Source organism: Rhizophagus irregularis, chromosome 24, assembly GCF_026210795.1.
Source record: "Rhizophagus irregularis chromosome 24, complete sequence".
Taxonomy (NCBI): domain Eukaryota; kingdom Fungi; phylum Glomeromycota; class Glomeromycetes; order Glomerales; family Glomeraceae; genus Rhizophagus; species Rhizophagus irregularis.
In genome coordinates this window covers 2,128,914-2,143,006 of record NC_089452.1, presented here as the reverse complement: position 1 = coordinate 2,143,006, position 14,093 = coordinate 2,128,914, and the positions used below count along the sequence as shown (strand labels likewise).

At 22.7% G+C, this 14,093-nt stretch overlaps 2 protein-coding genes across 2 annotated transcripts; one reads left to right on the top strand and one right to left on the bottom strand.

Moving 5' to 3' along the window:
* Positions 1–206: 206 nt before the first annotated feature.
* OCT59_016162 (uncharacterized protein) lies at positions 207–2,157 on the bottom strand (the record flags this gene model as incomplete). The annotated part of the gene is made up of 5 exons (XM_066132287.1): positions 207–229; positions 296–688; positions 1,079–1,190; positions 1,264–1,480; positions 2,132–2,157. The coding sequence occupies 5 exons, from the start codon at positions 2,155–2,157 to the stop codon at positions 207–209; spliced, it is 771 nt and encodes a 256-aa protein (XP_066003285.1).
* A 10,034-nt stretch (positions 2,158–12,191) lies between these two features.
* On the top strand, positions 12,192–14,093 carry OCT59_016161 (uncharacterized protein). The gene is made up of 3 exons (XM_066132286.1): positions 12,192–12,892; positions 12,986–13,399; positions 13,477–14,093. The coding sequence occupies exons 1-3, from the start codon at positions 12,230–12,232 to the stop codon at positions 13,816–13,818; spliced, it is 1,419 nt and encodes a 472-aa protein (XP_066003284.1). The 5' UTR covers positions 12,192–12,229; the 3' UTR covers positions 13,819–14,093.

Genomic DNA, 14,093 nt, shown 5'->3' with positions numbered 1-14,093 from the left:
GAGAATACATACATTTAATATTTGATAAATATAAAAAAAGGAATTATTTAAATTACAAACTAAGAATCTTTAAAATATTTTACTACTCTAGCCTTAGTGTTTTAAATAAATCTATAAAGAATAAAATGAAGAACAATTTTTTGTTAAATGCATGATATCAAATATTACAAAAAAAACTATATCTTTTTTAAAACACAAATAATTAGTTAATTTTCATTTGTTTTAATATCTAAATATTAATAAATAAATTAATTTATTTTATATTATACAGCTATATTATATACACTTTACATACCTAATTTCTTCAAATCAAGCATACATTCATTCAAATTTTTGCTTACTAACATTTCACTTACTTGTACACTAGTTTGTGAATTTTTACTTTCAAGAATTTCATTCAATTGTTTACTAGTAAAATTAAGTAAGCGACTTGTACAGTAAGCCTGTGAGTGAGATTCAGTAGTAAGATTGTTATGCCCAATTGGTGAATTTATAAATTCCATAATATTGCATTTTAATTCTTCATTAATGTCTTCAATTTTTTTATCATAAGGAAGAGAAATCCATTCATTAAAAATTTTTGAAACTTCCTTAGAAGATGGCCTTTTTAATGGATCTTCATCCCAACATTTTTTCATCAAATCAACATAGCATTGTGGAGTAGTCTCAATAATTTCAGGACGTTCACCTTCACAAATACTTAAACTAAGTTGAATATCATGTGCTCTATCATTAAATGGTGGTATTCCAGATGTAAATTCCCACATAATCATAGAAAAACTATATATATCACTAGCTGGAGTATAAGGTTTGCCTCTCAATACTTCAGGTGCCATAAATGGTACAACACCATAAATATTATGTTCTTTCAATAATGATTTTACAGGTTGACATAATCCTAAATCACTAATATAAATCTTATTCTCACCATGATTTAAAATATTGCCATCATGAAAATCATGATGAATAAGATTTTGATTATGTATATTTTTAAGTCCAGAAATAATTTCATACAACATGCATAATTTTTGACTCCAACCACTTTTGATTATTCTTGTTAAGTTTCCTCTTAAATTACCTTTGTTTGCATAATCCATTACTGCCATATATTTCAAAGTATCTGGATTTTTTGTAAATCCATAAAAATAAATAATTTCATATGAACCTAAACAACTTTCATGATATTTCCACTAAAAAAATATTAATATATTAATATAAGTAAATTATAATTTAAATTAAAAAAATAATAATATACTATCATACTTCATTTAAAAATTCATTTAAATTTTCATTTAAATTATTATGACATTTAAGAATTACTTCTCTATCTCCATCATTATTTGGCCAAATAGCTTTGTATATAGTACCACATCCTCCTTTATTAAGATATTCAACATTTTTAAATTTATCATAAGGAATCCATTTTAACTCTTTTTCGAGAATAAATTCATCTATGATTTTGTTTCCACTTTGTCCAAATCTATAAATTTAAATAATTAAAATTATATAAAAGTTTATAATAAAATTTACACTAAAAAATTAACACTTACTCTTAAATTTAAATAGGAATTTAAGATAATATATGTCTTAGTTTTTGTATAAATATATATAATGCTAATAAGCTATATTTCATAACTTACCAACTAAAGTAATAGAAATTTTAGAATAAAAGAATACAGTTAGCAAATAAATATTTAATAAATATATAACAATAGAAATAATAAATAACTTACAAGCTATATTATTTAAATAATTTTTTAAATAAAGATTTTAGTTAGTTTAAATTATATGTAAATATTATAACAATAAGTAATAATAAAAGAATAAATGTATTTGTAACAGCCTGTTACATATCTTATTTGTAACATCCTTTTTTTATTTTTTTTTTAATAATAAATTTAGTATGTGTTTTACAAATAAAGTTTTTATATGCAAAATTTAATTTGGAAAACTTTTACTTAATGTACTTAAGAAAGTTTCATAGACAAAATTTTAAGTTATAAGCAATTTCTTGAAATTTTTTAAAAAATTCTTTTGTCTTAGTTACACGACTGATCTTTTGTTTACATTACGCCTGATCTTAAATTTTAATTGGATAAAATTGAGGGTTGTTACAAATAAGACGCGTAACAGGCTGTTACAATTAGATTTATCCATAATAAATTAAATAAATAACGTACTATCTATAAAATAATTTTTAAATAAAGAAATGTAGTTAGTTTAAATTATATGTAATATTATAACAATAAGTAATAATAGAATTAAATAAATAACTTACTTCCTATATTATTTAAATAATTTTTTAATTAAAGAAATTTAGTTAGTTTAAATTATATGAACAATAAGTTATAATAGAATTAAATAAATAACTTACTCCCTATATTATTTAAATAATTTTTTAAATAAAGAAATTTAGTTAGTTTAAATTATATGTAAATATTGTAACAGTAAGTAATAATAGAATTAAATAAATAACTTACTCCCTATATTATTTTAAATAAAGAAATTTAGTTAGTTTAAATTATATGTAATATTATAACAATAAATAATAATAGAATTAAATAAATAACTTACTTCCTATATTATTTAAATAATTTTTTAAATAAAGAAATTTAGTTAATTTAAATTATATGTAAATATTATAACAATAAGTAATAATAGAATTAAATAAATAATGTACTATCTATAAAATAATTTTTTAAATAAAGAAATTTAGTTAAATTAAATTATATATTATAACAATAACAGATAAGTAATAATAGAATTAAATAAATAACGTACCATCTATAAAATAATTTTTTAAATAAAGAAAGTTAGTTAGTTTAATTATATGTTAATATTATAACAATAAGTACTAATAATAGAATTAAATAAATAACGTACCATCTATAAAATAATTTTTTAAATAAATTTAGTTAGTTTAAATTATATGTAAATATTATAACAATAAGTAATAATAGAATTAAATAAATAACTTACTCCCTATATTATTTAAATAATATTTTAAATAAAGAAATTTAGTTAGTTTAAATTATATGTAAATATTATAACAATAAGTAATAATAGAATTAAATAAGTAACTTACTCCCTATATTATTTAAATAATTTTTTAAATAAAGAAATTTAGTTAGTTTAAATTATATGTAAATATATTATAACAATAAGTAATAATAGAATTAAATAAATAACGTACCATCTATAATTTTTCAAATAAAGAAATTTAGTTAATTTAAATTATATGTAAATATTATAACAATAAGTAATAATAGAATTAAATAAATAACATACCATCTATAAAATAAATTTTTAAATAAAAAAATTTAGTTAGTTTAAATTATATGTAAATATTATAACAATAAGTAATAATAAATAACTTATGACTTACCAACTAAAAGAAATTACAAAATAATTTTTTGAATAAAGAAATTTAGTTACTAGTTTAAATTAAATGTAAAACAATAAGTAATAATAGAATTAAATAAATAACTTACTCCCTATATTATTTAAATAATATTTTAAATAAAGAAATTTAGTTAGTTTAAATTATATGTAAATATTGTAACAATAAGTAATAGTAGAATTAAATAAATACTTACGAACTATATTATTTAAATAATTTTTTAAATAAAGAAATTTAGTTAGTTTAAATTATATGTAAATATTATAACAATAAGTAATAATAAAATTAAATAAATAACTTACTCCCTATATTATTTAAATAATTTTTTAAATAAAGAAATTTAGTTAATTTAAATTATATGTAAATATTATAACAATAAGTAATAATAGAATTAAATAAATAACTTATGACTTACAATCTATTAAATAAAGAAATTTAGTTAATTTAAATTATATATAAATATTATAACAATAAGTAATAATATAATTAAGTAAATAACTTACTCCCTATATTATTTAAATAATTTTTTAAATAGTTAGTTTAAATTATATGTAAATATTATAACAATAAGTAATAATAGAATTAAATAAATAACATACCACCTATAAAATAATTTTTTAAATAAAGAAATTTAGTTAAATTAAATTATATATAAATATTATGACTATAAGTTATAATAGAATTAAATAAATAACTTACTCCCTATATTATTTAAATAATTTTTTAAATAAAGAAATTTAGTTAGTAGTTTAAATTATATGTAAATAAAGTAATAATAGAATTAAATAAATACTTATAACTTACCAACTAAAAGAAATTACAAAATAATTTTTAAATAAAGAAATTTAGTTAGTTTAAATTATATGTAAATATATAACAATAAGTAATAATAGAATTAAATAACTTACTTCCTATATTATTTAAATAATTTTTAAATAAAGAAATTTAGTTAGTTTAAATTATATGTAAATATTATAGCAATAAGTAATAATAGAATTAAATAAATAACTTACTCCCTATATTATTTAAATAATTTTTTTAATAAAGAAATTTAGTTAATTTAAATTATTATAACAATAAGTAATAATAGAACTAAATAAATAACTTACTCCCTATATTATTTAATAATTTTTTAAATAAAGAAATTTAGTTAGTTTAAATTATATGAACACTAAGTAATAATAGAATTAAATAAATAACTTACGAACTATATTATTTAAATAATTTTTTAAATAAAGAAATTTAGTTAGTTTAAATTATATGAACACTAAGTAATAATAGAATTAAATAAATAACTTACGAACTATATTATTTAAATAATTTTTTAAATAAAGAAATTTAATTAATTTAAATTATATATAAATATTATAACAATAAGTAATAATAGAATTAAATAAATAACTTACTCCCTATATTATTTAAATAATTTTTTAAATAAAGAAATTAGTTAGTTTAAATTATATGTAAATATTATAACGATAAGTAATAATAGAATTAAATAAATAACGTACCATCTATAAAATAATTTTTTAAATAAAGAAACTTAGTTAGCTTAAATTGTATAACAATAGAAATATAGACATCATATAACTTACACCCTGAATTATTATTAATTTTTAATTAGTTAAATATAAATATAATAGAAAGATATTCACTATAAATTGAATAGATTACTTACAATCTATTTATTTAAATTAAGAATATAATTAGTTAAATTATATTAAAATATTAATAAATAAGTATAATATTAAATATAACATTCTTAAGTATTATAACTTACCAGCTGTAATATAATTAATTAGTTATTTAAACAAAGAATTTAGATATTTGAATATTACGTAAAATAAATAGTAAAAACCTAAAAATTTAAATAACTGATAACTTACAAACTATAGTATTATTAATCATTAAATAAATTATTTAATTACACAGAATATAATGAAAATAATAATTAATTTTACTAGTATTATTTAATTTTATTTAATTATAAGATAACCTATTAACTTACGGGCTAAAATATTTAATATAATTTTTATATATAATATAGTTAGTTTATATTTGCAAAATGGTTTAAAAATTTTGATGTAATTCTATATTATATATTTATGTTGTATGATTACCTTTATGATCCATTAATATATCAAATTCTTCCTAAGATAAAGTAAATATGATAAAGTAAATATCTTTTTTTCTTTTTTTTATTATTTATCTTAAACGCCTTATTAGTACAGATATAAATATGGTAATAATATTTATGCAAAACGCATTGTACGCAAAATGTTGATCACAATCACAAGTATTGCATGTATGACAAACAAATTTTATTTGCAAGTCCGGAATGCATGTCAATCATCTTATTGTTACGACGTTACGTATCAAAAATCACAAAATAGAGAAAATTTTCTTAATACATATTAAATATTTAAATTTTTTAAGTCATTAAGATTATCAGTTATGTTTGGCTACTTTGCAAGTTTATTTAGGGGTCTGGTTCACATTACCGACAATCATTTTACCGACACTCACTTTACCGACAGGGTACATTTTACTGACAATCATATTACCAACAATCATTTTACCGACAAAATAATAATATAATTTTAAGTATGTAATAAAATAAGTAATATAGAAATAACTATTTATTTATTTTGTTATTGTTTATTTATTATTGTGTAAAATAAGCTTTTATTATTTTATTATTTATTATTAATTGAAATAATATACAGTCATGAATTTTTGATTAATGCTTATGGCATAATTAGTGTTTATGTTTTATACACCTGATCTGAAACTTCAGAGTGTAATTCGGCACTTTGGCTTTAAGTAAATCGACTTTGTAAATTATGTAAAAAATGTTCAGCAATGTCGAAAATATTTGTACTTTAAATTTTATAAATTTTTGATTAATACTCATGACACAATTGTCATTGTTCGTAATAGTACTAATTTTTGATCTTTTGGTAAAATCATGAATTAAAAATTTTTTCAAACTAAAGTTTAATTAATAAATGCTTGGCAATTCAGGCTAAAACTAAGTTATATAGGTGAAAATTTTTGGGTAATACTGGAGGACATAATCCACCCGTATATCAACTAGTACTTATATACTTATATTTATGTTTTTTTTTGTCAAAAATTATGGGATAAGAAATAATGCTAGAGACTGTGAATCCCTGATTTTTGATTACTAATGCTAATATATTTATTTTTTTATAAAAGAAAGCAATTAAACTTTTTCTTCTTAGATCCAATTGGAAATCTACATATAGGCATACTGAATTGAATCAATTGATACTGAATTTTACCTTCTTGATTATTAATAAAAAAAAATTGTCATTCTAAAGCAATAATGATCAAAATATTCTTAACTTTCTCGCCATCCAGATGTCAGATTGAGACAAAATTACCACCATTGGATTCCTCTTGACTATGTTGTTTGAATGATGGTCTTAAAATTCCTGTGTAGCATCTATATAATGTGATAGTTCAAGTATAATAGTGAGTATGATGAATATTTATGTTGCATAAAGACAATCATTTCCAAAAGCAATATAAAAGCTCAATAATATAATAAAAGACAATTACTTAAATCTCGTAATTGCAAGGAATCTAATAGTTGTAATTTTGTTTCAATACAAGCTTTGGTTGATGAAAAAATGAAGTTTAAACTTTTTATTTCAAACTTTCATACCAAATTCAATTTTAATGAAAAAATTATTAGTTGTATTTTTCTGTGATAATGTAATATAACAAAATGCAATTATAATATTTGGCAGTTAAAAATAAAAAAAAATTGGAATTTATTATTATGTAGGATTTTGGGCATTTTAAAAAAAATTAGAGCAAATTATTATGCTCTAATTTCTATTAAATCTATAACTTCTTGGTTTTTTAGAAGGTAAAATAGGCGTAAAAACAATAATAAATTTCATTTTTTTTATTGCTTTTTAAAATAGTATCCTAAAAATCCATTGGGCATTACAAGTTTTAATTTAAATAGGAAAATTCCGATCTCATATCCTCTTTTTTAAGGACTGTAATAATCATTATTGCTCAAAAGAAGATCTTTTAGAAAAAGAAATTTACAAGTTATTTATTGGCCAAAGTAAACATATTAAAATTTGATATGGAAAACTTCTCAACCTTTACCATCATTTCCAGGTGCTTTAACATGCTTCTCTCATCTTTATAGTCTAAATATTGATTTTAATTCTGTAAATTCCAATGATCTTTACGAAATGGCACAAATTTGCAAAATTTGAATGAATTAATTGTTGATAATTGTTCTCAAAATATTCCTGGATTGATTTATTTAATCGACGAACAAAGAAATCCGGCTCGAATTTTGGCTTGGCTCGGCCCGAGCCGGCTCGTGCGGAGCTTTAATTATTACACATTCATATTAACGTCACTTACCAATCTAAAAGAATTACAGATTTATCATGATTAAATTTCATTAATATTTAACAATTTCAGAATTTCCAGATCTTCGGACCCTTAGTTTCGACAATTTACCATATTCGAAATTTAAAAACCTTGCAATGTTAATCGAGAAAACCAAAGGAAATATCTTGAGTGTCTATGTTAGAATATTGCTGATAATTGTCCAAAGATTGAGAATTTAGATACATATTGTGTATCTAAAGTTTTGATTTATGCAAACTATTATTATCATTGAATTGTAGTAATTTAACATATTTAAGTCTCATGATTTTGAATGAGAATAATAAATGAATTATTAGATATTTTAACTAAATTTTCACCAAAATCATAGACCTTACTGTAAATCGAAATTATTCAATTGATGTTCTTGAAAGATTTCTTGAAAGTTATAGAGGACTAAAACTACTTAGTTTTAATATTTATTATAAAAGAAATACTAAATTGTTCGTAAATACATTGCTGAAGGAATAGTTGAATGTTTAAATATTAACAAGAATTTTTTGTTTTTTTTAACGGAGAAATCGGCACTTAACAAAAACTGCGTACTAGCCATTTTTGGTAATAATTTGCATAAATCGGCATTATTAAATTTCTCTCGTTAAGGTGACGTCTTCTCAAATGATTATTAATTAAAAATGCTGAATGCGGTAACAGATAATGTCAATCCTAGCCAAGCCACTCACGAAGTTTAGCGTTGTCAAAGTTCAAATTCTTTGACTTTACTTTGGAAGAACGTGGCATTCCAGCTGTAAATTTAATAAGTTTAATAAGTTTGTACATTAAATAAAATATTTTGACCTGTATTTTATTTTTATTTAGTTTTGTTTAATTTATAAACTTTAGTTTAATTAGTTATTTATTGGTAATTTTCTTGTTTCTTAATAGTGAAAATATATTTATCTTTTCCATTTATTTTAGTTATTTAGGCTTATAATTAGGAGTCTTAGTAGTCTTAGTATGGCTTTAATAATCATATTCCTTTTATTTTTTTTTTGTAGGTTTCATTTTTTTTGGACTTGAGTGCTTTGGAATTCTTGGAAAAGTAAGTAAACATACTTTTTTTAGTGTAAATTATTATTAGTTACTAATATTCCTTTTGTTTTTTATGTAGATTTCGTTACTATACGTCTTAAATTTCGGATTACTTTAAAGTAACTATACGAATAGATTTTTTTAAGGCTGTTAATAAAATTTTTAGTTACTAACATATTTGTTTTTTTTTCAGTAGATCTCAGTTTTAGGTTTCGGTCCTTTTCTTTATAAATTATGTAAAAAATAGTGTTTTTTAAAAAATTAAATGGTTTCTACTGTATTTATGTACATATACCATAATATTGATCTTGTAAATATCCCTCTCGGCCAGAAAATTATTTTATACTGTCTTTTTTTGGTTTATTGAAAAAAACTTATAATAAAGAACGCGGCATTCCAAACGGTTTTTTTATTAATTGACGATCCGCGAGTCAACTAGAGAAATTATATATAAAATTTGACGCAGATCATATACTAATTTGTCGCAATACGCTGACTTTAATGATTTCTGATGTAACAAAAACTATAACTGATAACACAAACAATAAAGTAAATGTCACACTTTTATTTTTCAAAGCCACCAAGCGTAAAACCTTTTTTTGACGAAGTTTACCTTGGAAGCACGCGGCATTTACTATGTTATTAGGTAAACTAAGGTTTAAAAGTACAAATTATGGAAATTTTTTTATATTTCACTAAAATTTCATGCATATTTGCTTTATTTTTGATATATTTTATAAGTAAACTATGCTGCAATAACTTTTAACCTGACAAATTCAAATTTTTTTCACACTCATTATACAAGTGATATGGTATGATAAAGCTAGTTTTTGTCTTTCAAATCTCAGATCTCTTAGAAATTGGACTTTTTCCAACGTTACATTATGGTTTTTTTGCATGAGATTGGTGGGAAAACTGTGGAAAACCATTTCATTAAAGCAAAATGGCGTTATTTAAACATTTGGCTAGTGAAATTCACGAACAACTCCACATTCAGAAATGTGGCTTTTAATTAATAAATTCCGTCAAATTTTATTATCATTTTCGCTACTTGACTCGCGGATCACCAATTAATGCAAAGCCCGTAAATTTAATTATAGAACGATTTTATCCTGCTGAGTGGTGATCGATCTTTTAAAAAAAAAGATCCTAGAATATTCGCTCTTTATTCTTATTGATCATTTAATATAATTTTTGCCAATTTTTTCTTTTTCAAAGACATTTAACAATTTAGTATCCATATATAATTAAAGTTCTCTCTTTTGTAGATTATCGAGATCATATAGGTTCAATAATTGGAGGGAAAATTCAAATGTACGTCAAATTGTGACTTCAAATATTCTCACTTTCGAATTACAAAAAATATTCTAATAAAGTTGAGGAGAAAGTGATAATTATAGAGTATTCGACAATTGGAGAGAAAAGCACTTATATACTTTCTTGGTGTTTTCTTTATTAATTATTGAAGCGATATCAAAGTATGAGTATTTGAAACAGGAATGTGGCAACGATGTCATTCTCTACCTAGTTTGACCCAAAATATACATAACGTGCAGCTAACCAAAAAAATTATCATGAAAATCTTTCCTTTTTATATAATTCCTGGCAGAAAGCTATTGCCTTTATTGTATGCTGACCGAAACTATCATAATTCCGGCCCTGAAAAATTGCGTACAGCTAATATAAAAACTTTTTTGACCTTATTTTATATATCATATGTATTTCGGATCCTCTTCTAGCACAATAAGAAGATTGTATAGAATATAAAAAACAATAATATGCAAACATGCAAATTGTTCAGATAGTGAGATTAATTGCAAATAGTCGTTTTCTAACGATAGTTTTGTAAAAATAATGATGCAATAATAGTAAAAATCATCGTACATCAAGTTAAGATAGGAAATATGACCTAAAATTCTTGATTTATTTTCTTTTTCGAAAAGATCTTTCGATAAAGAATGTTATTACATAAACCTCAGCGTTGCGCAAAGGTAAGTTCATCTTAGCGAGAGAACATTAAACTAAATTGAAAGAAAATATTATCAAGTACTGTACTTAAATCACAAAATAATTTTTTTTGCAGTAATTATCTTTTACTTTCATGGAAGCTATCATTAATACAAAATACATCATACTTCCAAATTCAGTAGTCATCTCATGTGATGAAGACAAATTATTAAGTGATAAATCAAAGAAAATTATTTATTATAATATTTTATTCAAAGTTATTCAAGAAAAAAAAGAAAATGATGAAATGAACAAAAAAGAATTTTGTAATAATAAGATATACTGTAGGCAGTTTAGAATGAAAATAGAAATATAATAACTTTTTTTTATTTTAAAAAATTAATTTCATGATCTAATCCCATGTTTTTCTCATAAATGCAGAATGTAAGAATTTACAGTTACAAAAAATTTAATAAAAAACTCGGATTGGGTCGTTATACTTATATGGAGATATCTTCGATTGCCATTTTTTCATGATGATTATTGGTTAAGTATAGCTGAGTGTATTTATTTATATACTATAGACAACAAAACACACGAGCTAAAATAAGGTGAAATAAAATTCTTTTTAATTGTCCTAATCATAACGTTACTTTTAACTTTTAAGAGTTTGAGTTAAAAAATTATTGCCACGTGAGCATCATAAGTTCACTGTGGCAAATTTGACGCTAACATGAGATTGGTATGTCGTAATTTAGTTGTCCTTAGCATAAAAATAATCTGGCAATCCTGACTATACCCTCGCCATGGCACCATTTATAAAACTCTTATTTAACGATATAAATAAAAAGAATAAACGTGAAAAAAATACATTAAAATTAAGCCTTTTCGGCTTCATATTCATAAATTTGATCGAGCAACATTAAAATGGTAATATAAGAGAGAAAATAAGTCGATTATATCGATAAAAATAAATTATAATAATTTAATATACAAATGCTACAGTTGAAAAAAAATAACCAAAGATTGATCATCAATAATAATAATCATAATTTCACGAATAATTACTATTTTTAGTTAATAATAATGTTGAACAAATTAAATTACTGTATACAGTACAACATAATAATTCATAATTAAAATTATGTTATATTTCTTTCATGATTTTACAAAATACGATTATGGAAACGATATATATATTTACCAAAAAAAAAAAATTTTAAAAAAAAATTTGTATATTTTGTATATTTTGTACTACCTGTAATATAATTTTATGTCCGGCCCTTTATTTAACCGAAACAACTGAAAACGATATTCACATGACATTAATTATATATATTTGTTTAGACTAATTTTTTACATGATTCTCATGATCGTTCTTTTTTTCCAAATTATTAATTGAAACAAATGTCGGAAAAAGAAAATTGTCAAGATACCACAGAATGTGATAAAAGTAATACTTTAATTAATGAATGTGTAGTGTCCAACTTGGAGGAAAATATTGCCCTAGTCACAATAAGTAGCCCAGTGAATAGTTTGGAAGAAAATGATACGTCATTCACATTAGGTGGATGGAATTTCCCAGTTAGTTATTTGGAAGAAAGTGATACTCCAGTTACAATAGGTGGTTGGGATTTTCCAATGAATGATCTGGAAGAAAGTAATTGGGACACTCCATTTAATTGGGAAGAATGTTATGCCTCACTATTGAATGTTACCGAAAGTTTCAGATTTGAAATCGAGGAAATCGAAAAAAAATATGAACTAGAAAAAGAACAGATTGAAAGAATATACGAACTAGAAAAAGAGCAGGTCGAGAGAAAATATGAACTAGAAAAAGAAAAAGTTAAAAGAAAATACAACAGATTGAAAAACGAGAGAATTGAAAGAAAATATGAACTAGAAAAAGAACGGGTTGAAAAAAATTATGAACTAGAAAAAGAACAGGCTGAAAGTACATACGAACTAGAAAAATTACAGGTTGAAAGAAAATACGAACTGATTGAAAAAAAATTCGGCAGATTAAAAATCGAAAGAATCAAAAAAATGTACGAATTAGAAAAAGAACAAGTAGGTTAATTTGTGCAAATATATATACATATATGTGTAGTGAATTTCATTTCAGAGAATTATCTTTACATTCTGTTAATATTTATCTCATAGATTATCGAAATTGTCCGTAACCTAGTCCATAATAAGAGTTATATAGTTCATGGCTATTGGTTTTGTCATCAATGGAAATGCGAACACAAAAAGCCGCTGCAATGTATATCAAGAGAAAAATGCGAATACAGAAATAAGTTAGATGATTTGCAATTATTATATAGTGGTAAATGTAAACACAAATCACAATGCCAAAGTGTAATGGAGTGTCGAAATAAATTTAAAAGGAAATGGCAAACTGAAAACAATTGCAAACTCGAATGGCGAAAACGGTATGATCAAGAATTACTTAAAAAGAGTCTAGAAGTAATTTCGGAAAGGCGGACAGGATGGTTAGAATTTTTTCAGGCTTGCGAAAATAATCATGAAAACCTGATTTCGAGTTTCTTATTGTACACGTCAGAAAATTCAAATGTAGGTCAAGTTGTGATTGCAAATATTTTTGTTTTTGAAATGCAAAAAAAATTCTACTAAAATTTGTCACTCAATAGAAGCCCGATCTAGAGATAATCCGCCACCTAGTATGGAATCACTATTACAGAGTATTCGGTAATTGGAAGTGTTCGCGTTGTCAAAAGAAATGGAGGAGCGCCTATACTTGGATATCGCTTCAAAAGTTTATAACGAAAGCTACAGGAAAACAATGTTTAAAGGGTGATTATGTTATGCAGAAGTGCAAGGAACGAACGTGCGGTAACGATGGCATTATCTCGAGTTACAAACCTTTAGTACGATCGGAGAGTGGAGAGCACAAAAGGCATTTATGTGAAAAATGTAAGCGTGGCTATGAGTGTTTTGAAAGCGGCACCTACTTTGGATATCAGTACATATGATGCCAAATTATAGTAATAATACAGTACAAGCTAGTCAGGAAAGAATTTATGATTTTTTTTATCAAATATTTTTTTGCTCATTGTATTTTTGGTAAAATTGGCAAGGGTTGTTTTGCTTTCTTTATTTACTAATACTATATATAACACTATCATTGTTCAATTGGCTTGAGTCCATGCTCGGCTGACGAGTTCAACCGAATGTTGTGTTCTGTTAATGAAATTTTTTTTTCAATTATTATTCTTTTAAATAAAATCTTCTTATTTCTTTATTCTAA